This window comes from Ctenopharyngodon idella, chromosome 4 (genome assembly GCF_019924925.1).
Source record: "Ctenopharyngodon idella isolate HZGC_01 chromosome 4, HZGC01, whole genome shotgun sequence".
Classification (NCBI taxonomy): domain Eukaryota; kingdom Metazoa; phylum Chordata; class Actinopteri; order Cypriniformes; family Xenocyprididae; genus Ctenopharyngodon; species Ctenopharyngodon idella.
In genome coordinates this window covers 15,674,224-15,702,005 of record NC_067223.1, presented here as the reverse complement: position 1 = coordinate 15,702,005, position 27,782 = coordinate 15,674,224, and the positions used below count along the sequence as shown (strand labels likewise).

Below are 27,782 nucleotides of genomic sequence, written 5' to 3'. Positions count from 1 at the left end.
AAATTAAAGAAAGAAATACTAAATATTACAAAAGCACATGACAAAATTACTGAAACTTAAACTAAAATTAAAATAAAACGTAATTCAAAATATTAATAAATAATATAACAGTATATAAATAATAAAATACTCATTAATTTGTGTCAATCTAATTAATAATATTAAGTGTTTTTAATTTGATAGTAATATATGTTAATCAAAAATATTAATTGATTTTAATCATATATATTAAATTGAAAGGTCAGATCATATTTTATATTAATTCTTATAAAACTGTGTTTATTCTAAGGATATCTTGCCTCATAAACTATATATATATATAAATTAAGTGGCAGCATGATGTTGTCTATAAATCTTAACTTGTTTTAAACCCTGAACATTCATATTTGGTCTGTCAAGGTTTCATCAAACATCATAACTTGCCGCGAACTACTAGAGCATTTTCAGTGATTATTCCACTTTAATAGTGCTAGTATCAGTGTTTGACATTTGTAAAAACATTTGCGTTCTCTTTTCCCTTTCTATTCAAGAGTCCATGTCCTGTTTCACCCTATCAGTGATCGTACAACATCCCATTCAGTCGACAAAACTGTGAAACGTCAACACTTTCAAGCTGGCGTGTGAAAAAAAGGGGTCATAGGCAAAAAGCTGCTGGACAAGGATACAAATGTACACCGTGATCACATGACCCATAATGGTGATGTCAGAGCATTATGTGATTAAGGACCTCTGTGGCTTGTGTAGTGTGTCTTTAGGTGTGTTTGACTTGAAGCGGCGCTGCAGAGTGATAAAAAACACAAGTATTGCTCTTGCGGTACTTTGATGTTATACATCGATCCGTCTGCAGCGCCTGCTTCAAGTCCGACACATCTTTACTCTCACGGATCACTGGGGTTGGTGTGGTAAGGTCGCGGGCGTGAGGCACTCTTGTGGTGTTTAAGCTCCAAGCAGCACCTCGGATCTACACTACGAGAGGCAGGAATCAGGGGGAAAAGCTTCAGGGTCCAGAGACCTGGGCAGTTGAGAGGGAAACGTGATCTGACTCCTTCTGCTGTTGTTGAATCCTGGAGAATCGCCACTACAGCCCATCTGCTGCCAGACACAGATCAGAAGATGATAAATAAAACACATATCCGAGGAAGAGCAAAGATATTTAAAGTTTTAAGAAAAGATAAATGCTTGTAAAAATTAAATGTAACCATTCATAGTTCTAAATTAGCACAATAGCGTTCAAAGGTTTCGGGTCAGTAAGATTTTTAATGTTCTTGAAAGAAGTCTCTTGTGTGTTCACCAAAAAATACAGTAAAAACAGTGAAATATTATTAGAATTTAAAGTAACTATTTTCTATGTGAATATATTGTAAAATATAATTTATTCCTGTGATCAAAGCTGAATTTTCAGCATCATTACTCCAGTCTTCAGTGTCACATGATCCTTCAGAAATCATTCTAATATGATGATTTGCTGCTCAAGAAACATTGAAAACAGCTGCTTCATATCATAAAGAACAGCGTTTATTTGAAATAGAAATCTTTTGTTACATTATAAATGTCTTTAATGTCACTTTTGATCAATTTAATGCATCCGTGCTGAATAAAAGTATTAATTTATTTAAAAAAAAATCTTACTGACCTCAAATGAATTTAGTTTTAATTCATTTTTAATTAAATTTAATGAATTAAGCCACTCATAAACATACTTTATCACTAGAAAAAATGTAAATAACCCATTAAACATGACAATATTATGCAATTATAAGACATGTTTCCTTATATAGAACCTTTTTGGCATTAACGGTTCTTTAAAAATGAGTCGAGAATAAAGAAAACAAGTCATTTCACTTGTCGGCCATCTTTGAAATGCCTCATTTCTAAATAAAGTTGTTTTTTAAATAGTTTTTTAAATTGTTTTTTAAAAAGTTTGAGGAAGCTTGACGTTGATCCGCGACCATTGTGTGCTGTAGTCCGTTTATAGCCTACTGTTAGCTTTTTATATCTGACGACTTTATTTAGGCTTCAAAACGTTGTGTTAACTTGTAAAGATTATCTTGATAGACAAAACGTGTAAGTGTCATAACCCTTTGTTAAACACAGAGCTTATTTTTTGCGATTTTCCAAAAGTCTATGAGAAAAATGCATAGGCTTTCGATCGAGGGAACCCGTGCGCCGCTAACTTCCGGGTTGGCCTACAAAAACACGTCATCCCTGAGATACTCTATAGGCTTTTTCCGCCATATTGCACGTTGCACTTTCTCCCATTCATAGTAACATGAGTGCACCATCTTTATATATATATAAAGTCTTTGGTCGAGAACCCTAGAGTTCTATATAGAACCCCACTGAATCTTTGTTTCTAAGAGTGACTTGTTTACCTGTAGGTTGAGCGGTGTGTTTAGTTCTTTGTAGAGCTGTGGCACTGAGGCAGGAGGAGGCTGCTGACTATCTACAAGAGACTGACAGGTTAGTCCTTCCACAGCTAGAGGGCAGAATGGAGCAGCGAGACAAGAGTAGCACAGACAATAAACATAAGCCGTGTCCCAATTTGTGCACACTTTTGAATATGTAAAAGGACATTATGGCAGTACTGGGACATAGCCTTTACTTACCTCTCTATTGCAACATAATAGCTTTAGCACCATCAATGTCAAACAGGTTTCTGAAATAATAGCTGGTTTATTACTGGTCCAAGATGGTCTAACAGCCCAGTCAGATCTCTTACTTATCCACCTAAACCAGCTTGGACCAGCTAGAATCTTCCATCTACCTTAAGCTAGTTTTTAGGTGCATTTTCCAATATCAAAATATAATGTTGCTTGTTAACATTTACAAAAACAGTCCCAACTGTAATGAGGACGCAGACTCAATCGATGCATTTATACCTGTTATTTACAGTATATATGAAGAATATACAACATTACGGTCCAGGTAACAACAGACATATACAGTGTTTTGCCGTATACACATGCATATGACAGCAGACAGGGACATTCAGTGACATGAATAACAGTCTGCTCTCAAAAAGTGTTGCATTTGCACAAAGTGGCTGTTAGTTTTCAGTAACACACAGTAGAAAACACATTCATTTACAACTCCAGTAGTGCAGATGGTCGCAGATGGATGTCATGAATGAGAGAAAACCAAAGAGAAAGTGATGCGGGAAGCAGGAAGCATTTGACAGGTTTCAGTCAGAATAAGATGGCGAAACATTGGACTTTTTGATTTTGGAGATGTGCAGCCATGATGTCATGATCATGTGATCATGTGCATACGTGTTTGTGCGATTCAGGCCTCAGGTGCACGGGTGCAACAGAGAGGAGGTCTCACAAGGTTTCTGTCCTGATTTGAAAGACACGCTCCTAAAACTGCTTCATCTGATCACAGATAATTACGTAAAGCCTTCGGTACGAACCAAAACAAATGCCAATCAGTGTCACCCATTTATCAGTCTCAGATTTGACTTCTTAAATGCAGGAAAATCAGCATAAAACCGCGCATTAAAATAAACAAGGATAGAGAAAAAAAAAAACTCTGATACTTTTTAATGATCGCCCCCTACTTATAGTTCCACTGTTCGATTTACAAATCACAAACAGAGAGTGAAACTAAAATTTACACTCAATATCATGCAATACTGAGGCCTGTGTGAGCATTAATAAATTAAAAACTGAATTGGATCATTCTACAATCACGGTGACATTTCCATTAAAATAATTACATTTCATTTATTTGTAATTTGCTTTCTCCCAAAAATCAAATTCATGATTTAAATGTTAAATCTACTAAGCAATGTTCAAAAAAAGTTAATATTTCTCATTTCATATCAGGTCATAACAATTTTACTATTAGATGTCTTAAACACACACCCACATATATATATATATATATATATAAAATTATATTTTTACTAATGCAATAGTGCTGTCAAATCAGTTAATCGCGATTAATCACATCTAACAAAAGTTTATGTATATGTGTGTGTATGTGTATGTGTATACACACACATATTATACATTTACAAACTTTTATGTTAGATGCGATTAATCGATTTGACAGCACTAATATATATATATATATTTATATTACTATTAGATGTCTTATATATATTAAATTATATTTTTCTAATGCAATAGTGCTGTCAAATCGATTAATCACGATTAATCGTATCTAACAAATTTTGCGATTAATCGATTTGACAGCACTGTTGCATTAGAAAAAATATAATTTTTATATACACACATTATATATTTACAAACGTTTATATTAGATGTGATTAATCGCGATAAATTGATTTGACAGCACTATATATATATATATATATATATATATATATATATATATATATTAGATGTAGATGTAGATGTCTTATATACATTATATTTTTACTAATGCAATAGTGCTGTCAAATCGATTAATCACAATTAATCACATCTAATAAAAGTTTGTATGTATATATGTGTTTTATATATATATATATATATATATATATATATATATATATATATATATATATACACACACACACACACACACATATATATTTACAAACTTTTGTTAGATGTGATTAATTGTGATTAATCGATTTGACAGCACTCACTCTTTCTCTCTATATATATTATACTAGAAACTGGAATTATATTTTTAATATATTATATAGGAATAATTGCAGCAATTGTAGAATGAACCACTTATTTGAAAATAAAATTTGAAAATGTATTTAGCAGAAACAAGCAGTTAAAATGGCATGCAGGGAAATCATGGCAGGGTCGGGTTGAGGGTTCGATACCTGTCAAATGCTTCGAGCGCTGTGTGATGTTTTGTAGGGATGTTTGGGTCTGATTTTGGCTCTAGAAGTGTGTGTGCGGCCCGTCAAGTGACTAGATGTGCAGATGTGTAATGGTGGGACACAAGCACCTCTCATTAAATACAGCAATATTTGAACAGAAAATACGTTTAACAGATGTTTGGGCCCATGCATGTCCCTCTCTAAGTGCTTTGTGACACTTCCTGCTCAATTTGGCAGCATGTTATTTGGCTCTAAATTCTGGAGTATGGGGTTTTGCCAAAAATGTGAATGTGTAAGGGGAAAAACAACAGGCAAAGTGTATAAAAACATCAATGCAACTGCTGTAAATAAACTGTACAATGTTAATGGCCACCTTTAGACAGCTGACAATGAATGATATTCCCTGAGAATTTAGTCATCTGGACATTTGCATCACTTCATCATTAACATACATTCAATGCAGTGTCACTATCGGGTTCCTGTAAGCACTCACAACATTAATTATCAGTTCATTATCTGAAGCAACTTCACATCTGGCCCAGACTGATGCTGACTGTAAATTAAAATGGTGCCTTGTATTTTTATAAACGTGACTCAACAATTTTTGCACATTCACCATTACATGGGCTGGGCCACTTTTATACTGTTTATCCACTGGATGGCACTGTGGCAACATCAAATATGGCTATGTTTGGAATAGCATGCCGCAGTATGCATACTGTGCACAGTATGTAACTAACAGAAAACCCAGATGAGCTACTACAACCAGTGCACAGTGAAGGAAATACTGTATCCCATAATGCACTGCACCCGACTTAACCTTCCAATGTCGGATTAACTGATATGATCCTCGATTTTTAATCAGTCAAAAATGAAAGCATTTTTACACAAACCTGAATAAAAATGCAGAAAATTAAAAATATATATATATATTTTTGACATAACTGAATTAAACACAACCTACTGAGGTCATGTGACAACACTGCAATATTCCTTTTTTTTTTTTCAATGTAACATAAAACCATTTTAAATATTTCCCGTTGCATTATTTCATAAAAATATTAAGTCAAACAGAATGCATTATGCAACAGGAAATAATTTAAATGGTTGTATATAGTATAGAGTGAATACTGCGCAGTATGCAGTTAGTACAGTAGTACGCTAGTATTCCATTTGGAACATAGCCAGAATTTTTAAAGTAGTTAAGACATTGAAGTGAAATAAAATAAAACAAAATTGGATTAAAAATGGAGTCATTAAGATAATAACTAAGTGACTTTTGCTGAAATAAAAGCAACTTAGTGAGAATAACTGATAATGTAGTAGCAGGTTAACTGAAATGTGCATGCATACTATTTTTTTAAAAACAGTAGGCAGCGTACATTATATACTAGGGATATGACGAGACGGTTAGGTCACGAGACAAGACACGAGATTGAGTTCACAAAAACAAGACGAGATTTTTACACAGTATTTTTAAGAAATCCTCAATGACAGAAGGTCATGAGCTTCTACAACTTTTGACCTCCTAACTGAACCCCTTTCCACAAATTGATCATAGAAATAAACAGTATAAACAGAAATTAATACTCTGCGTATAATTAGTACTCTGTGAATAGGGGGTGGCGGTGCTGAGCGTGCATTTGTCAGATGCTTAGGCTCTGTTGAGCAACGAATCCTCTATCAGTCATCTCGTCACTTACTCTCATCACATGATTAGTGAACTCTGATTCCTGCTGCACTACGTACGACTTTGCAGCTTGTGTTGGATGAGCTGGATGGGATTGAAGCGATCGTTATCCAACTGAATTAAATGTTTTTTATTTCTATAAAAATCAAAATGACAGTGGAGACGTAATGTAAATGTAGCGGTGGCATATTCTAACCTAATTTCACCCTCACACTCCGCCATAGCAATTCACGAGACAGCTTTTCATCTCGACAAGAAATTTTGTCACATTTTAATCTTGCGAGATCTCAAGGCACGAGATCTCGTCACACCCCTATTATATACTGCACTAGATGCAGTATGCAGTACACTAGTGTTCCATTCCGAACATAGCCAGCTTGCTCAGATTATACACAACCTAAATAGAAATTATACTGAAATTGGCATTTCATATAAAATCTTGTTGCTATATTGACTCTCTGTACGAACAAATAATGACAGACACGCAGCGAAGGTTTCAGTCTATCGTGTGACAATTACACATTCACCCTGATACACGCCAACAACCCCAAACAAAAGCTGATTCTGTCAATGTAATGTCCTGTTGAATCTGATTTAAAGTCTCTCGGACGTGTACTTGAACAGTCCACGTGCACTCAGATTGGGACAGAACACAGCGTCCTGAGAACTGATCAACAGTCTCTTTTGAAGAAGGCCGGGCCACTTGTGCTCCATTAAATCCCTGAGGTAAAAAAAAAAAAACGAAAACCGAAACATTCAAAACAGAAACCAGTGTGTCATCCTCTCTGCGGCACCCGTCAGTAGCGGGGATGCTGGGAACTGTAGTTTCTGGGATACAAAGGGGTGTAGGTAGACGAGGGGGGTGTGTAGCGAGACGTGGAGCGCTGGAAGTGGCTGGGAAGGGGGCGAGATTGGGACGAGCTCCACATGGAGCGGCGACTGGCCAAAAGGGGGGAGCGGTAGGGCGAGGAAGGGGCGGAGCCTGGGGAATAGTGCGACTCGCTTGCATAGCGACGGGCCAGGATGGAGGTATGAGTAGGTAGATGGGTGTAAGAGTGTGGCTCGACGACGTACGCCCGGACACCCATGGCCCAGTGGCTGTACGGCGTGGTTGACGGTGTCCAGGAGGATGATGCAGGTGACGATGGGGCCTCCAGCGAGGGCGGGCTGTTTGGGGCAGAAGGCTGGGTAGGCATAAAGGTGGGTGTGGTGGGCGAGGTGATGGCGGCTGCTGCCGTAAGGACCTCTGTAATTGTCAAAGGAGTGTCGGGAAGGGGCGGGACTGGCGTTCCACTTACTTTGGGCGTGCCGCTCCTCAGCCGGGATGGTTTTCCCACGCGGGTCCGGTGCGTCTGCTCTTGGTCGAACTCCAGGTCCTCCAGTTTCTGTGTGAGGGCAAGTTTTTGCTGGATGGCCATGCGGAGGAGAGAGTTTAACGTCTTTTTCTCGTCCTCCGCTGCCGCGAGTTGTCTCTGCATCTCGTCCAGCTGAGACACATACTCATCACACCTGATCAGAGAGAAGGGAAAAATTAGTATTTGGGCTGCAAGTTAAATATTAGTATTGTAAAGTATGATTCATTTTGGTGAATCGCTTTGCTCGGATGGTTAATTTAAGGGGGACCTATTTTGCAAAATTCACTTTTATGTTGTTTTGGAACATATGTGTCTGCAGTGTGTGTACACAACCACCCTGTTGTGGCAAAAAATCCATCCGCCTCGTTTGTTATTTTCCCCATAAATCTGAAACAGTCTTTCAAAATGAGCCGTTCAGGAATGTGCTCCAATGTGACGTCACATTGCACAGGCCCCGCCCACGACTGGTGATTGAATCTGCCCTTGTAGCTTAGCTCCTCCCCTGAGTGAGCTGTACACAGTCCGCCATGTTTATCTCCTTGCCAGATAAGAGTAAGAAATGTATTCTTATTAAAACTACTAAAGTTATTCAGTCAAGAGCAGTGAGTGACTTTCTGTTTCTCTTTTGTTGTTTGGTTCATGTTAACAGCATATACAGCAGTAGGTACTGTATATTATGCTGCTGTCACTTTAATACACAGATCTAATATACACATGTGATTTCTTTCCCTGCTGTTTACGTTCACAGACATAACCAACTGTGTTTATGTGAACTTTGTGTTTTTGACATAACCTTGTGTGTATTTGACAGTTTTAGTGCAATAAGACTTGAAAGAGAACTTAGTTTAATACTCACACGACGCACCGTCTGACAGACAGCTTTCTGTGTGCGTGTGTCAGATGTGTGCACTCAGAAAACAATATATTTGAAGTTTAGACTGATATGGCTTTAAAACGCATGCAGATAATAAACTTTATGATAATGAAGAACTGCAATGTCACGTGAGCGTGACCACTATAGAGATGATAATCAAAACCAAACAGATGTTTTAGTTTTGGCAGAGTATCCAGTGCACGAGCTGTAAAGGCTCAGTCCTCTTCTGGAAATCGGGGCGGGGAGCAGCAGCTCATTTGCATTTAAAGACACATGCATGAAAACAGCATGTTTTTCCTTCCACTCAAAAATGGGCATTTACAACATGCTACAATAAATGATCTGTGGGGTATTTTGAGCTGAAACTTCAGACACATTCTGGGAACAACAGAGACTTGAATTACATCTTGTAAAAAGGGGCATAATAGGTCCCCTTTAAATGAATTGTTTGCGAATAAATGATTCAGTTCTTGAAATAATCTCTACATACAGTATGTCCTTTTTGTAGTAAATATTTAGCTTCTACTGTTTATCATTGCGTTTTCTATTTTTATAGGCTGTATTTAGTGCAAATCTTACTGTTCAAATGCCATTTAATGTTCTCATCTTAACTGAGATGATCTGACTGCAAAAAATGTTTAAAAAAAAAAAAAAAGATATTTCTGCTCACTGTTAAATAGCTTCATTGTAGTCAGCTTGATTATAGCGTTATGGTGCATTTTCTCACCGTGTGGCGAACATGGCTCTGAGGGAAGAGAAGGTGGCTGCATCCTCTTTCAGCGCCTTCAGCTCGTTCCTCAGCTTCATCATGGTCTCCGTCACCATGGTCTTCTCGTTCTCGTATTTACTCTTCAGGTTGGCCAGGGCCCCCTCTGCTGTCTGTGAAATACCAGTGAGTCATACAACCAACTTTGTGTCTTAAAAAACTGGTTCTGCCAACAATAAGTTACTAAACCTCTACTGATAGAATATAGACAATATAAGAAAGCACTGTTACCATTATAAAATCCTTATATCGTGTTAATTTTGATATATGGGATATATTTAACAAGTAATTCCTTTGATTTGATAATTGCCCACTTTAAGAATAATGAGTACATATTTTCTTTAATTCATAATCTAACTCTACTGAATGTCATTTAACATGAACTGTTCATTCATGTGAATGCTTGTCATTGCAGTAACAAAGAACTCCTGTTTTGCACATAATAATGGATGTAGTAATTACCTTGCTGGCCCATATAGCACAGCACTTTCTCTCTGGTGTGGGATCTATAAATCGTAATGTCCATTAATCATCTCTGGCCTGGAAGGGTCATACAACATGCTTTATATCACACAGTGGCCAACAAGGAGAAAGAAATGATGTGTCGGATAGAACAGTCCCTTTTCATCAACATTTCATATTACTAGCTATTAATCAAACAGCTCAGTCGGGGTGCACCGTTCCACCTGAAACGTCACATGTACAAGGTGCTGGAGCTTTTGAGAAAGAACTAATCGCTAGATTTGCCGACGTTTGCCAGATTGGCAATATAACATTTTTGAAAGGTATTCAGTTCGGTGGGAAGTGGGAATGAATCAAACCACAGGTGGTTGAGTTCGGCTCATTTGTGGGTCCTTTTAGATCATTTGGGGTTTTGGGGGCGAAATTGGGACGAACTCCAGATGGAGCGGCGACTGGCTAAAAGGGGGGAGCAGTAGGGCGAGGAAGGTGCGGAGCCTGAGGAATAGTGCGACTCACTTCATTTGCGTTCGGTTCATTTGTGAGTCATTTTGAACGACTGACAGATTTAGGCGTGTAGCAAGACATGGAGCGCTGGAAGTGGCTGGGAAGGGGACTACATTGGGACAAGCTCCACATGGAGCGGCGACTGGCTAAAAGGGGGGAGCAGTAGGGCGAGGAAGGTGCGGAGCCTGAGAAATAGTGCAACTCGCTTAATTTGTGTTTGGTTCATTTGTGGGTCCTTTTAGATCATTTGGGGTTTTCACTCATTATATCAGCCCAAGACCGCACTTAGACTTACTTAGACTTATGCGTGTAGCAAGACGTGGAGTGCAGGAAATGGCTGGGAAGGGGGTGAGATTGGGTTGAGCTCCACATGGAGCGGTGACTGGCTAAAAGGGGGGAGTGGTAGGGCGGGGAAGGGGCGGACCCTGGGGAAGAGTGCGACTCACTTCATTTTTGTTCGGTTCATTTGTGGGTCCTTTTAGATCATTTGGAGTTTTTACCCATTATATCAACCCAAGACCGCACTTAGACTGCTCAAATGCAATAAATTTAAAAAACGCCCTTAAAAACAAACTCTGGTTGGTCATTTAACAATCCACTCAGATGGTCTGTTCCTGTCTAAGTGGACATTTCTTGGCTGGAGTAAGTTGCGAAGTGGACTAGACTGTCGATAGTTAAAAATCTTGGTATACAAGACTAGGTGAAAGATAGCGACCCATGTGGGAACGTAACAGTTTTACCAAGAAGCGTAGAAGCTACAGAGCAGTGTTAATGTGAAGCTGGAATAAATTGCAAAGTGGTCCAGACTTAATTCTGATAGTTAAACATCTTGGTACACAAGACTACTGTAGGCGAAAGATAGCAACCCACTGCGAAACGAAGAAGCGTAGAAGCTCAAAGCAACATTAATGAGGTATCTTGGTATGCAAGACAACTGCAGCCGAAGGACAGTGACCTATGTGGAAATACAGCAGTTTAACCAAGAAGTGTAGAACCTACACAGCAACATTAATGAGACGTTGGCTAGAATAATTTGCTATGTGGACCAGAATTTATGCCAATAATTACAAACCTTGGTATGCAAGACTACTGCGGCCAAAAGACAGCGACCCATGCGGAAATGTAGCAGTTTTACCAAGAAACATGGAAGCTACAGAGCAACGTTAATGAGAAGTCTGAAAATCTCAGTCAATGTAAGGACTCCCATGGTTCAATACTCTCAGGCCTCATGGCAATCAATAGGATGCAGGGTAATAAATAGAGCTGATTAGCCTACCTGCTTGTTGGCTTTTAACACAAGGCGCAAGGTTGCAATCTGCTCCCTCTTTGTGCTCAGGAGGGACTTGAGCTTGAGAATCTCCTCCATGCAGGCCTCTTTGTCCTTGTCCATCAGCGGGGCGAGCTCGCTGGCAGCCGCTCTCTGGCGGGACAGCTGGAGCGAGCGGTCCACCGCCTTCTGCAAGTGCTTGATCTGGTCGCGGATGATGGCGTTGAGATGGTGGATGTTGGTGGGTTCGCGGCGGAGTTCTGAAACCGTGGCTGACTCGGGCGCTGGGGATGACGATGATGACGAGGAAGAGGCACTAACGATGGGTGAACCCAGTGGCGTCCTGACCGGGCTCTGCTCAGCAGTGAGAGGTTCTTTGGATGGTGAGTCAGACGGGCTACGCGACTCGGCGGATGTTGCAGCATTAATCGCCGCCAAGCGGCGTGCGAGCCGCGGGGTCAGAAGCACCCGGTGGTCATCCTGCCCCTTGAGGCCAGCGGTGGAAATGCGCGTCGGGGTCCTGCCCTGCCGGTAGTAGTCCAGCGTAACGCGGTTCGGTGTCTCATTGTTGCACAGGCAGACGTGGTGGTAAAGTTGCGCTAACTCCTCGCTGAATGTCGCCAGCTCATCTTGGGCGGTTCCCAGAATTCCATGCGTCTCTAAAGCCGTGTTATTGGCTGCCTGCAGCTCGCGTTCCAGATTCACCGCCTTCTCCCGGCCTTCCCTGCAGCTGCGCTCCAGCTTTGCCACTTGCATCTCCAGAGCCTGCAGTTGTGCCTTGCCCTGCTCATCCGCCCGTGCTCTTGCCTCCACGCACTCATTATATCTATCCTTCACCTCCTTAAGCTCCGCCTTCAGTCCGACTACTTCCGTCACGGCCACCCTGTACTTACACTGCAGCAACTCCAGACTCGGCCCCTCCTGGCTGCTAGGGATGCACGTTGTCTCTTCTTCATCACCCTCTTCTTCCTCCTTGTTTTCCTTGCTGCTGCGCTGGCGGCGGAGTTTTCGGAACCGTTCGCCCAAGCGACTGGCCCTCTCATGCTGCTCCGTCAGCGCCCCCTGCGTGTGACGGAGCAAAGCCTGTGATTCTTGCAAGCTGATGAGCAAAGATGCTTTTTCCCGTTCCACCTGCGACACATAAACAAGCCAACTATTGAATTTACCTGCTGGTTTATACGGGTTAGTCCTGATGCTGGTCTAAATCAGTGCTTCTCAAACACTGATCTGTCCCCCCACCACTGCACATTTGGTCTCCCTTATCTAACACACCTGATTCAACTAACCAGCAGCTCATATTGCTTATTAAAGGGATAGTTCACACCAAAATGAAAATTTTGCCATCATTTACTCGCCCTTATGTTATTCCAAACCTGTATGAGTTTATTTCTTCTGTTGAACACAAAAGAAGAATGTTCAAAGAATGTTGGTAACCAAACCGTTGATGGCACCAATTGACATCCATAGTATTTTTTTATTTTTTTTCTTACTAAGGATGTTAATGCCATCATCTTCTTCTTTTTTTGTTCAACAGAAGAAAGAAACTCATACAGATTTGGAACCACTTGAGGGTGAGTAAGTAATAACAAAAATTTCATTTTTGAGTGAACTATCCCTTTAAGGCAAGACACTACAGGTGGATACAGTAAAAAATGTAACTAATAGATATCACCATACTTTCCACAGTTGATTAATCACAGTACATTAAGGCAATTATTTTGTATTACAAGCTTTCTGAAATGTTATGGTTAGATAATGCCTCATTTGCATATTTAATTAAATATGCACTAAATTGCACACATTTCCAGAACAGAAATCTGAGCATTGGATAAAGCCAGGTTCAAAATTCTTATTTTAAATTCACCTTTTATTTCTCAGAGACAGATCTTTCTCAGGGGATTTAATGGAAAATTCTTAAATTAATCTTTGTCTCGTATGCATTTAATAATATGGTGCATTCAAACCATGTCGGAAAGATCATATTTCCGAGTTGAACAGCACCACAATGTCGTAATTACGACTTGGGATTTTTTTTGAGCCTCGTTTTTCCAAGTTGGGGGGTGCGTCAGTGAGAAACCAGAAAACGAATGCAGCCTCTGTAGGTACAAAATATGATCATATTGTACAATTATGACTATATAACAATTCAGTTGGCAGTACCTTAATAAATTGAATAAAAACACACCTGATGCACATTATTTATCCATCATTTTGTAGAATTAAAAATTAAAATTAAGAATTAAAAAAATCTGTATTTTTGATAGAAAATGTACGTCACTATCTTGCTCTGACTAAAGTGATTTGAACGCACCTGACGTTGTAATTACAATTTCCTGATTTGTAAATACGAACTTCTCAGCAGGACTTGAACGCACCAATAGTTTTGGAAAAAATTGCTTTTGAATTACCAGGACAAATCTGAGCACATATTGAGAACTCTTCTGGAACTTGAAAGGAGGCAAGTACAAAATTACTGGGGTCTTTGTTTCATGAAAAAACATTTGAGAAGCAGCAAAGCCTCCATCTGCTCTCAATTTAATCTCACTGCTATCTAGGAGAAACAATGGAGGTATTAGAGTGACCTTTATTTGCTATTATCTACTGGAATAATGATTTACACCATAAAGTGTTCTCTATGGCCATTTGTAGCATTGAATTTAAGTGTACAGTTAACACATATTCAATGTTTAACATGGATGCAAAGTTCATATGTATATGACTCAAATGAACTTGCACTTTAGGAACAGTGATCTCTTGTGACGGGAAAGATATAAATAAGCCTGTAGCATGGCACATTAGTGCGTATGGTGGTCTCATATTTCATCCCACGACACTGCAGCATCCCGTTGTAAACAGAACAACGCCTAAAGCAATGCAGCAGTCATTTCTCACTATTTAGGAACATGAGCATAAAAAGATGAGTTTAAAAACATCTAATCAGACATATTAAAGAGGTAGATTGGCAACATAAAGCTTTCCTTTGTAAAAATGAATGGAAATGTTTATATACATGTTAATACTGTTTATATATTCAGCATATGGGCGTGGTCGACACATGCCCCGCCCCTTCACACTGACCTGCTGAATCTGCTGTCTGAGTTTCAGGATCTCAGGGCCATTGAGCTCACTGAAGAGGTCAGGGGTCAAAATTTCACTCTTCCTCAAACTCGAAGACCTGAAATCTCCGTTTAGTCGGCTTAGCACCGAACCCGCTGCGCCCTGGAGCAGATGCCCATTGCATTTGCTACCGTCCTCACTGCTGGGCGAGGTGGCGGCTGTCGGGGTTGCGCTGCCGCTAGGTGGTGCTGAGCTCAAGGCGATCAGATGGGCACAGCCTGAGCTGAAAGCCCCGTCGCACACGGTTAGATGTTGTGCTAATTCCTTGCGCAAAGTGTTCTTCTGTTCTCGCTCACTTTTCAGAGCATCCAAAGCCTCCTCCAATTGGCTCTCGGAGATGTCCTTCAGGCGCAGTGCATCTTCTAATTGGCTGTTAAGCAGGGCTGTCTCCTCCTCCAGAACTTTGATTTCATGCTTCAGGCCTTCATACTCCACCTGAAAGAATGAAGAATAACCATTTGCTTGGATTCTGGAAATATCTGAGACTGTTTCTACATAATCTGCCACAAACAATCATGATGCATAAAGGTCTTGGATTTACTCCTAGTTTTGAGAATATTTTTTAAAGGGGTCGTTGATTATGATTTCACTTTTTTGTGTGTAATGTTGCTGTTTGAGCATAATCAACATCTGCATAGTTACGAAGCTACGAAGTTCAGTGCAAAGGGAGATATTTTCTTTTACAGAAATCACTTTTTAAGGACTACAAAAATGGCTAGTAGGGACTACAACAAGCTTCTTCCCAGGTTGGTGACATCACTAACCCTAAAATTTACATAAACCCCGCCCCCGAGAAAACGCAACAAAGGGGGTGAGGCCATGTTGGGCTGTTTTAGAGAAGAGGAAGAGTTGTTGTAGTAGAGTGTTGTTGACATGCATTTTACACCGGACTTCTTCACAAACGAGGGTCAATTCAACACTGGATTTGCACAAAAGATTAACATGACGGCACATGCTAGTCCATGAGTTGAATCAACTATATAGAATCAAAATTAGTAACATTCAGCTTGTCGACCTAATGCATGTTGCATTGTCGCATATAATGGAAGCAATCTAGTTTTGTATTGTTGTTTTGAAAACTGTTTGGTGACGACATTTTCAACTTACATTATTGCTTTTTCGTTCTGAGAACATAAGGTCCAGTGCAAAGACAATTTTTTCTTTTTTTTCTTCAGTGGAAATGCACGCAATGGTTCTAGATTGGGTGCCAGAACCGTGTCAGTGTAAACAGGGTAATTGTGTGCGTGTTTACCTGGTTCTGCTTAAGCGTGGATACCAGTTTCTGCAGCGAGATGTTCTCTTCCTCCAGTTCAGTGTAGTCTTGCAGTAGTCTGGCCTCTCTGAATTTATACTCTCTGATCTCCTCTCTCATCCGGCTTCTCTGCAGCTCTAACATCTCATTACTCTGAGAGACAAAGAGAGAGAAACAGATAAAGAGCGACAATTTTGTCATAACCGTGAGTACACATTTACGGAGATACATCTACAATGTCAAGCCTATAACTGATTAATGCCGTCTATTAAAAACCCCTTTACACTCAAGTTTCTCACCTCTCTCACTTCCTGTAGGATAGAGCCGAGTCTCTCGTTCTCGGCTTGTGTGCAGGACGCCTGCGATCTGCTGCTCTTCAGCTCGGCTTGCTGCTCCATCAGGCGGCCCATGTAGTACGCTTCCTTAGTGGCCGACTCCTGCAGTAATGTCTCCTCGTTGGTCTCCCCATCTTCAGCCACCTTCCTTTGGGTGGTGTACGCCTGGCTGAAGGCCTGAGGAAGAGAGAAGAACAAATGGTAAATTAAAGTGCCCTTATTATGCTATTTTAAAGGCTTCTAATTATGTTTGGAGTCTCCTAAAATGGGTTTACACGCATCAAAAGTCAAAAAACACTGTAATTTTTCTCATAATATACATTGCAGCATCACCTCTTTTCTCACAGTGTCTGAAACAGTTCGATGAAAGATTCAGTCTCTCTAAACCCCGCCTTTCTAAAAGAGCCTCCTCTGCTCTGATTGGTCAGATGGCCTAGTCTGTTGTGATTGGTCTACTCTGCTCTGAATGGTCAGATTAAATTTATTTCAGATACATTTAAGTTTCATTTAGACTAAGTTTTTCCATGTAATATTTACATTTTATTTTATTTCAGCTTCATTTAGCAACAAAAAACATTTGAATAGTAGTATTAGCTCTGATTAAAGATAATAACCCTGGGTTTAATATCTAAAAACAGACAATTGGGACAAAGATCCTATAAAGGAGAGGCTGTAAACTGCAGGAGACACAGATTCGGTGACCTCGTAATGTGAGGTGAAGTTCAGGCAATATTGGCTATAATCCGGAAGGCGTGAGTGGAATAGATGACAATGGTGATCTCGCATAAGACACTGAGAAAATCAATGCAGCGCTCAGCCAAGAGAAGCAGAAACTCAGAGCGTGAAAAATCAATTGGGAGGTGTATAGGAGCTCAACGCTCCAGGTAAGAGGGATGAGAGAAGAAATAACAGACTTATGGAGCAGTGCATTATGGGACAGAACTGATAGCAAACGTTTAATTGCATGCATTATAGGAGGCAGAATGACTGTAGTATTTGCTGAATGTCCCCAGTAACAGGGAATGTTCTCTCAAAATTGTGAACAAATGTTCTTCTAGTAATGTTAATAGAACGTTTGTTCAAAGTTGATCTTAGGTCTTTAATAACGTTCTCAAAATGTTAGCACAGAAACGTTATTTTCATATAACATTTTCCAAATGTTTCAACGTTTCGGAATGTTATTCAAAAGTAACATTCACATAATGTTTGAAGAATGATAAAATGGAATGTTTCCTTAACGTTCAAATATGTTTTGAAAACATTTAAAAAACTGGACGTTTTGAACATTCAGAAATTACATTTTCATAACTTAATGGGAACGCTAGCCAAATCTTCTTACAACATATTTTTGTTAGCTGGGACTCTTTTACTGTGTTTCCTCCTTCATAAGAGCGAGAGTGTCACAGTCGCTCACTGTAGAGAGAGCCAAATGAGTCTTGTGCGCTCAGAGGGAAGTGTGTTTTCCCTGCATGGATGGAGACCGATGGACCCCTTCAAACAGATGCCACTGGGCTTTTCCATTAAGCTGGAAATTCAATCAAACTCTCTCTCATGGGCAGTCAGTCCTGCTGTGCTGGGAAAACTCAGTGTTTTTTACACTAGGGTGAGATCAGAATTGTGCTTGAACTCTTGAAGTAGTTAGTGGTGTTCGTTAAGTCAAGCATACTATTGCTCAAACCATTTGAACAAATCTCTAATCCTAGACATTATACTTTGGGACCAGATTTTCTCTTGGGAGGCTCAATGAAAACAATTATTACAGACATGTAAATCTTGTATTATTGGAAAATGTAGTGTAACGATGAGTCCAGGACATGGAAGAGGGTTAAAGTTAGGCTAGTTATTTAGGAAACTAGGTCAAAACTAGAATAACACAATGCAATAATAAAAAATAATGAAAATATTATATTTATTTAAAGGGGTCCTTGATTATGATTTCACTTTTTTAACTTTAGTTAGTGTGTAATGTTGCTGTTTGATCATAAACAACATCTGCAAAGTTACAACGCTCAAAGTTCAATGCAAAGGGAGATATTTTCTTTTACAGAAATCGCATTTTAAGGACTACAACAAACGGCTGGTAGGGACTACAACGAGCTTCTTCCCGGGTTGGTGACATCACAAACCCCTAAATTTACATAAACCCCGCCCCTAGGAACATGCAACAAAGGGGGCGAGGCCATGTTGGGCTGCTTTAGAGAAGAGGAAGAGTTGTTGTAGTAGAGTGTTGTTGACATGCCGTCATTTTACGCCGGACTGCTTCACAAACGAGGGTCAATTCAACGTTGGATTTGCAAAAAAGATTAACATGACGGCACATGCTAGTCGATGAGCTGAATCAACTCCACAGCAACTACATAAATTTATCCACTAACCATTCAGAAACGTCCAGTTTCATTCTAAAAGATGTAACTTCTTCCTGAGTCTCTCCATCAGTGTCGACTCCGGTTTGAACAATGTAAGGCTGAACACCGTTACTGACAATCCTCATTTTGGCTGCGTGAGATTCTCCAGCTTTGTTGTTGTTGAGCAACCGAAGCGTGAGCTGTTAAAGCTCCGCCCTCTTCTGGAAAGGGGGCCGGGAGCAGCAGCTCAATTGCATTTAAAGGGACATACACAAACGGCGTGTTTTTGCTCACACCCAAATAGGGGCAAATTTGACAAGCTATAATAAATGATCTGTGGGGTATTTTGAGCTGAAACTTCACAGACACATTCTGGGGACACCAGAGACTTATAATACATCTTGTGAAAAGGGGCATAATAGGTCCCCTATAAAGCATTTATTACTCCTTGATAATTTTTAATAATAACAATAAAAATACTAATGCAAATGTTTTATGGGAAATTGTAATTTTGCACACAAGTTAAATTCGCAACCTTGGGATGGAAACACAGCTGTAGAGCATGCTGTATCACCCATCATGACTAATGAAACAGAAGATCATATTCTTTCTGAATGTCAAACTGATGTAAGAATCTTTTAAGGGGATGTGTGATGCTTCTCCTTCTGCTGTTATTGGATGATAACCAATGACATCATTCACGCCGCGTGAGAATGAGTCAGCAGTGGCACTATTGTTTAAATGTAAGCACGGGAATAGAGAGATATACATAGTTGTCTCCCACACGTTAAAGAAAAACAATTTGCCAACAACAGTTTGTGGATAATATTTCTATGTGCAGTAATATTTCATTCAGCATTGGAATCATGATGATCACAATCTGAGCTCTTTAGGTTTCTTTAATAAGCTTTCAAATGCACTCAATGTTTAAATGTTTGGTATAAAGACAACTGAATGTGAAGACACGCAGCACCAGTATTTTAAATAAATTACTAAAACTGAAATAATAAAAAATTAATGCTAAATAGAAATATTTGAAACTAATAAAAAATGGCAAAAACATTGAACAAAATTATTCAAACTAAAAATAAAAGTTAATTCAAAAAATATTAATAAATATTACTAAAATGCATAGTACACACTTAATTATAGGAAATATTGGATGCAAACAGCCAGAATTTATACCTCAGCTTAAAACAGTTCAGAAAACACATGCATAATATTATTTATATTCATTTACTTTTATATATAACATCACTACAGTTATTTATCAGTAAATTAGTGTGAAGTATGATGAATTATACATATTTGTAATATTTATATAAATACATGTGGATGTATTATATATATGTATATAATTTATATATTAATCATATTTGTTTTCATGAGTATGATGCCATCATACTCCCCCTAATCTTTGTGTGATGATGATGTTTCCGGACATTCCAAAAGAATGGATTGTGTCAAGATCTATCCTGCTTACTGCATAAGGACCACACACACACACACACACACACACACACACTTAAAATACACACATGGACTGTGGAGATCACCCAGGAGATTCTCTTTCCTCACAAAGACAAAGCTGACTCTCACACCAGCCCTCCCTCCCTCCCTCTCTCTCCTTCTCCCTCTCTCTCTCCTTCTGTTCAGACACACCCCAGACAGTTCTCACTCCCACAGCGCAGTGTACATTTGTGAGTGTCTGTTAGTGAGGCACGATGCCATCTATCTGTCTATCTATCTATCTATCTGTCTATCTATCTATCTATCTATCAGTGAAAACAGCCGGTTTTACAGATGTCTGCTGGTGCTGTACAGCAGCTCATGTGAGAGGCGGTAAGCCGAGCCTTATAATTTTCTGGAGAGAGGTCCACACAGACACACGGATCGATATGAAGGCCCGCGGGCTGCAGTGAACCTTTATATGTGACCCGCTCTGCAGCAGAGCTCAAAACCACCTCAGAGTCAGTTTATTTCTGTACAGGAATCCGATCAGATGGTCCTGAAACAGCGTGTGTCTGATGCATAGCGTTTGTGAGAGACAGAGCCGGTGAAAGTGACGCCTCCGTGTCTGACATGGTGTTTTTTGTTGCATAATACAAAATAATCATCATTAATCCTTTTCCTCGTCCATCTCATTTGTGAAAGTGTGCATGGAAGTTTGTCTTGATATATCTAGATTGATGCTAGATTATAAAAGAGATGAGCAGTGTATGATAAAACATTTCATATATATATATATATTCTACTAGGATGTATATTCATTATGTGGACTGACAACCGTTAACATATCACATTGATATTGTGATATAAGACTTGATATATACAGATTGATGCTAGATTATAAAAGAGATAAGCAGTGTATGATAAAATTTAAAATGTTTTTTTTTTTTTTATGTATTTTAATATATATTAAGTATATATATTTTAAATTATTTATATTGCATTACAGTTTTGACAAGATCATTTACAAAAAACTTAAATGTAAAATGCCTGGATGCATGTGATTATTTGTCTTTAAAGTAGTCAAAATGCAAAAAAAAAAAAAAAAAAATCAAATATGTTAAATATGACCTGGGCATGTGAGATTCAACCAGGGAGTGTTTTAATGAAGCCACTCGTCACGTGAATAATGCAGCGAATGTTTCTTTCGGCGTATTATCCAGCTTGACGTTCACATGTCTCCCTTCTAAGTGCCTGAATCTCTCCGATCCATAATTCATAACTAGGAGCAGACATGTCTCCAAGCTCCGGCCAGAGCGCTTCAGGAACTCAGCATGAACTCCAAAGAGATCTGTCACTGGATTATTTCAAAAGATAAAGCAGAAGTCTTTGCTGTAAACAACAAAAAGCACCACAATACTTTTTGTCTTCATTTTTAACACTATATCATAATCAATCATATGATGCCCCACTCCCACACAAGGTGGTTTGGGTACATATTCTGAAATCTCGTCTCCATGAGGAAAATCTGCATACACATACTTGTTAAAGCGACGATGTAGCAGATGCTTTTAGCTCTGAGCTGCGCCAACTAATGCACCTCTGCATTTTTCATCTTCAGTCCAGCAGCGCTGACGTACATCACCAGCCACACATCCACTAACCACAGTCAGAAATGATCCGGAAAACCCCTTCAGCATGTTCTTAAAGCATATTACCACCAATTAGAAAATGCAGGTCTACGAGCCCAAGCATCTCATCAACAGCAAATAAGAAGCAATTTTACAGTAAATGTGAAAATTACCTTAATAATAAGCCTTTAAAGCAATCCAATTTATTAAATAATCATCCAAAAACATCTGAAGAGCATCACAAGAAAACAATGTTTAACTCATCCTAATATTTCTCATGGAAATAAATGTGAAAAACATACTGTAGATGTGCAACCAATGCTTTTTTCCCCCAGAATAAGATAAAACCTCAAATATCCCTAAGCGTTATTGCTCTGAGACAAACTCAATCCTCAAAGCCTTCACAATATACTCTCAGTCGGAGTTAAAAACGCTCTCACAAGTCATACTGAAGGTTGGATATATATCAGAGACATTGTAGATGACACCAGACTGTCTAAAATAGAGTCTGTTTTGCTTGTGTTTGTGATATTAAAGGAACAAATGTTGTGCTTTGATTGGCAAGCCGTAACAACAACTGATATATTCTGCCAATATTGCAAACACAGATTACTGGAATCAGCCAATGAACGGTCAGTTCTGCTTGTTTATTAAGAAAGACTGTGGGAATTGTGATTTGGAGATTCACTCTGAATGATTCATATGGGCAGTGGAATCCAAGTAAACAACTATAAAACAGCTTTTGAAAGAACTGTTGCTCATTACGAAGGGAAATACTTGTGCACTAATAATAGTGATTGTAATGAATGGCTGATTGTAATGGGAATTCCTGGGAAGGTCACATTAGGCTCCTGGAAGCTTCTCAGCTCACGGGTTTGTGGGTTTGCAGAGAAAACACAAACAAAGACTCTGGGAAACATGCTTTTGCAAAACAAAAAGCCAAACTGTATATAATTTTAAATGTATAATTATATTACTGCTCTTTCTTTTCCAGTTTCATGATATAGTAGCATCCCAGGGCGATGGGGAGTCGTGAATGTCAAAAATAGACATTTATGAATAATATATCAGCAGATGCCTTCTTCATCTGGTATTTCTCAGATTACCATTACTATTTCATACACCGGGAAAGACAGATAATTACCAATAAAATGCATATTGCAAGAAATTATATCAGGATTAATCAATAATGACAATAAAAAATCAAAACATGAGCTGCCACAATATATATATATATATATATATATATATATATATATATATATATATATATATATATATGTATATATATATATATAAAAGTAAGCATTGAAATGTGTTATCTGCATTATTTTCTCCCTTTATCCACCATCTTGTTGCTTTATATATATATATATATATATATATATATATATATATATATATATAAATGTAATACAGATAAAGCAACAAGATGGTGGATAAAGGGAGAAAAATGCTGATAATACATTACAATGCTTACTTACAATTCACTTATATTTCTTTCACTACCGAAAAGAATCAATAACATATATGCTACGAGTCTGCGACCAAAATCAAATGCTTCCCTACTATATAGTATGCGAAAAACAGTACGCCAACAGAGTAGTATGTCCGAATATGTAGTATTCGAAAAACAGTAGGCGAAAAGTACCTGGATGAACTACTATTTACGGCAAGATTCTGCATACGATGGACATTATTTACTATCCCATGAGGCCACAGGAGAGGATTTATGAATGGCAGTGAAGCAATGCAACCGATGCTGGTAGGTCACATGACAGTAACAACATGGCGGATGTAGTACGTCCGGTGTCATGACAGATTGGGTCCTCCCTCGAAATTGTGTCTCCCCAAACTGTCAGTTAATGATTATCCTAAGTATTTACGAATTATATTAATTTAAAATATGCATAGCTTACTATATAATGCGTACGAAAAACATTAGTGTATAATAAAACCAACTGAACGTAATTTTTTACACTTGATTAACTGTTAATAGCCTAATAATAAGCATATTAAGTGAATAATTCAACATCATTGATTTGTTTTATTTATAACTGAAATATTGGGACATTTAACACTTAATTTAACACATAATTACATTAAAACTAAGCTAATCACTATATGCTATGCTACTATATAAGCTAACGAATACAGACATAAATGGTCATTATAACGTAGTTGAAACAGTATTTATCATAACATGATTTTGTAGGAATTGTAATCAGGTGCTAAAGAGAGTACCTATTAAAAGCAATTTGAACCAATGGGATCGCTTGGAGTCCTAAAGGAGACCCGATTTCGGGGGGAGGACCCAATTTGTCACTACTGTCACTAGGATTACATTCATACTACCCATATTCATACTATTTTTAAGAGTCACAAGGTAAATTTAAATTCATATGTAGCACCTGCTCAGACTGTATGTGGTTTCAGACACACTGATTGTTCTTAGCCTTAATAAAAAAAATAATATTTTACCTCGTAGTTGTGTGCTATGCATATTATCATGCATATACACTTGAGCAAAAGCGCTTTTGGGATCAGACCACATTTCCACCACATAAAATATCGATGACTTTCTTCCCATTCCTCACAACACTGGCACATTATCATATAGATGACACGGAAAAATATCACTGAATGCCAAATTTGTGTGACCAGTTTTCCAGCGCAGACCTCTGATCTGTTAAATCAATACAGTTCATTGAGATTTAATGCCAATTCAAAAGTGAAGCCTGCAATTCTCATTTTCAGTTACTGTTTTCATCACCTCCAACACACACAAAAAAACCTAAGAATGTAATACAATTCTTTAAAAAATAATCATAAATCCATCACTCTATAGTTTTGTTCCATTTTCTGTTGGCTCTGGATTTTTTGGGGATCTCAATGACAGTCTTTGTATTCAAGTGCATATGGAGGACTCCTGAAGCAGACATGCTCTTCGACCGTCTCAATCTTATTATCCACGAGCGTGTTTGCTGGCAGCCGTCGCCCTGTGCTAACCTTCAGTGCAGTCCACTGCAGTCAGCAAGAGTACGCTAGATCCACTGATAAACTCAGGCTGTGAGAATATAGATGAGGAAGCAATATGGGATGAAGATTAATGTCCTTATGCATCAGTCAAAAACATAATTTAGTGTGCGACTCGTCATCAGGACACTCATGTTTCCATCTGCTGTAAAACTATGATGTGAAATCTCTTGCTTATGGGGCGGTCACTGCACTTTTCATTCCATTGACTTCCATTCAAACGCATGCGAATGCATCAGACCGGTGTCTTGAGAAATCAAGTCCCCCCCAGGAATCGGGTCTCCTTTAGGACCCAGGCGGTAATGCCTGATCAAAAGTTGTTATCATGATGACTTGACTAATTATAACCTATTTCACTATGGTATGATGTTTATTGCATTAAATGCACAAACAACATGCTTGAAATATAAAATAAATGCATATGTATTGTGTACTGGAAACACAACCATGCCTAAAAATGTTTTTATAAGGACAAGGATTGTTGCAACATACTATGTTCTGTAAAGAGTAATTTAATATTAATTTTACACAATAATTGCAATGTGGTATAGTATATAATAATACAAATTTTTAATAAATGAATTTTCATGCTAAGTACACACAAACATCATTAATTTAAAAGATGTAATTGGGAACTATATTGGAAGCAAAAAACATACCTAATATAATATAAGCTAAGCTAGCAGGCTAATCGGGTAGATGTATGCTATGCTAGTACATTAACTAAAAAAAAACAGTAAGAACGAGAAATGCTTAATTTCACAACCTATAGCTTCAGTAGTATATGAACCATGTAATTTAAAAAACATTAATGGTCATTATAACGCATTTTAAACGATATAAATCATAATGTGATTTTGCAGGAATTATAATCAGGCGCTAAAAATACTACCCATTAAAAGTTTGTTGAACCAATGCAATCACTCGGGGTCCTGAAGGAGACCCGATTCCTGGGGGGACTCGATTTCTCACCACACCGGAAATGCAAGCTCATGCGAAAAGTTTCACATTTTGCTGCATTCCAAAGTTCAAGTTTGGTGAACTCTGACCTGCGAATTCGCATCATGTGAAGCCGTGTGACCAGTAGAAGATTGATACGTCACGGCGTGACCTCTTGGCTGAATGAAAAGAACGATATTCTCGCAGTACAGTCGAGTAGATTGTATATTTTTTACATTTCGAATGTATTACTTTTAATTATATGCTGAATTTATGTTTATAAAAAACATGTCACGTCATATCACGACCGTTGCAGTGTCCGAAGAAATTTTGCATGCTCAAAGTCTAGTGTGACCGCGACTTTACTCAAATCTTCTATGATAGCTGATGAGAATTCAAAAGGGAAAAGTAGATCATTAGAACTACATGCTGCAAACAATTAGTCTTGAATCTCATGCAGCACATCATTACTACTTAATCCACATATATATATATATATATTAGTACCGTCAAATCGATTAATCGCATGTAACATAAAAGTTTGTATATATATATATGTGTGTGTGTGTGTGTGTGTATGTATACATATATTTACAAACTTTTATGTTATATGCGATTAATCGATTTGAGTAAAATAAAGTATGTCCTGTGTGTATGTTAGATGCGATTAATCGTGAATAATCGACTCGACAGCACTAATATTAGTGCTGTCAAATCGATTAATCAGGATTAATCGCATGTAACATAAAAGTTTGTATATGTGTGTGTGTGTGTGAACAAATATATTTACATACTTTTGTTACGTGCGATTAATCCACATTAATTGATTTGACAGCGCTGATTAATCAAATCTAACATACACACATATAAACATTTTCATGTTTCATGTAGTTAAAATAGTAGACATGGGAAATATATATATATATATATTTCCCAATGTATACTTTCTAGTATTTTCTTTTATCCCTGTTCTTAGAAACATTCTATTTATCATAACCAGATTATTTGCCAGTATTCTATTCTATTCTATTGTTTTCTATTCTTTTCCATAGCATAACATATTTCTTGGCAATGTTCTATTCCATAACATGACATGACCAGAGTTTTGACAATATTCTATTCTACTTTGTTGTTCTCAGATGTAGCCTATTCTATTTAATTCTGTTCTGTAACATATAAAACACAGCAGGCCTGTTGTTTAAAAAGGAGCCACAGTGAATAAGAGGAGAACGAGACGTCTGTACCTCCTGCAGTTGCTCCAGCTCCTGTCTGAGGGTCTCCTGCTCGGCCTCCAGCTCCGCATACTGTTGTTTGAGGGTCTGGTTCTCCTCCAGCACCACGAGCCCGCACTCCGCCGCCCGGACCTTCTCGCGGTTGGCCTCCGCGAGCTCGCGGGTCAGCCGCTCCACCTCCGCCCGGTAATGATCCACCGACTCCCCGCATCCTCCTCCGCCTCCCCCAGCAGCCATCGGCCCGGCCCGTGCCCTCCACTGCGCTGGATGGATGGATAGATGAACGGATGGATGGAGGCACCTGCACCTTACCCGAACCGCCAGTACAAAGTCAATGATCCAGACATTATCAACTAAGGAATGAATTTAATCCGAGTGAAAAATAAACATCGCGATCCTTTCAGGAGCCTCGCTTTCTTTCTCTCTTTCTTTCTCTTCTTTTTTTGCTTGATCATGGGTGTTGGGACGCCATCATCGCTAGGATGGAGGAAAGTGGCCCAACTCACTTCTTCTCTCCTCCTGCTGTGACGTCAGCCCATCTTGCTGCAGCCCTTCCCGAAGCCTGAGCTCATGCATATGAATTGAGTCTCGCGGACGTTGCTTGGTAACGTGACGTAATGCATATTCATAAGCAGTTGAGATCATTTTAATATCTGCCTTCCAGCGTAGCGGGGGACGTCACATTACGTCATTAATATTCATGATTTCAGCGTTTGCAGGATTGTTTTTGATTTATCTGAGGAGT

General features: G+C 38.7%; 2 protein-coding genes across 5 annotated transcripts in view; both read right to left on the bottom strand.

Moving 5' to 3' along the window:
- sypl1 (synaptophysin-like 1) overlaps window positions 1-27,782 on the bottom strand; it is a 454,480-nt gene that overhangs the window by 66,801 nt on the left and 359,897 nt on the right. The window lies entirely within an intron of this gene.
- Window positions 38-27,594, bottom strand: LOC127510738 (protein bicaudal D homolog 1-like). Of its 4 annotated transcripts, none has more exons than XM_051890720.1 (9): window positions 27,050-27,594; window positions 16,370-16,582; window positions 16,071-16,223; window positions 14,780-15,253; window positions 11,711-12,832; window positions 9,430-9,581; window positions 7,772-7,982; window positions 2,373-2,453; window positions 38-1,092 (listed from the first exon to the last, which is right to left on the bottom strand). In XM_051890720.1, exons 1-9 carry the CDS (start codon window positions 27,272-27,274, stop codon window positions 967-969), a joined length of 2,757 nt encoding a protein of 918 aa, XP_051746680.1. In that variant the 5' UTR covers window positions 27,275-27,594; the 3' UTR covers window positions 38-966. The 4 variants fall into 4 exon arrangements, with proteins under 4 accessions (XP_051746680.1, XP_051746681.1, XP_051746679.1 ...); XM_051890721.1 differs by having other exon boundaries at window positions 955-1,092; window positions 2,373-2,443; window positions 27,050-27,592; XM_051890719.1 differs by lacking the exons at window positions 38-1,092; window positions 2,373-2,453 and having other exon boundaries at window positions 4,535-7,982.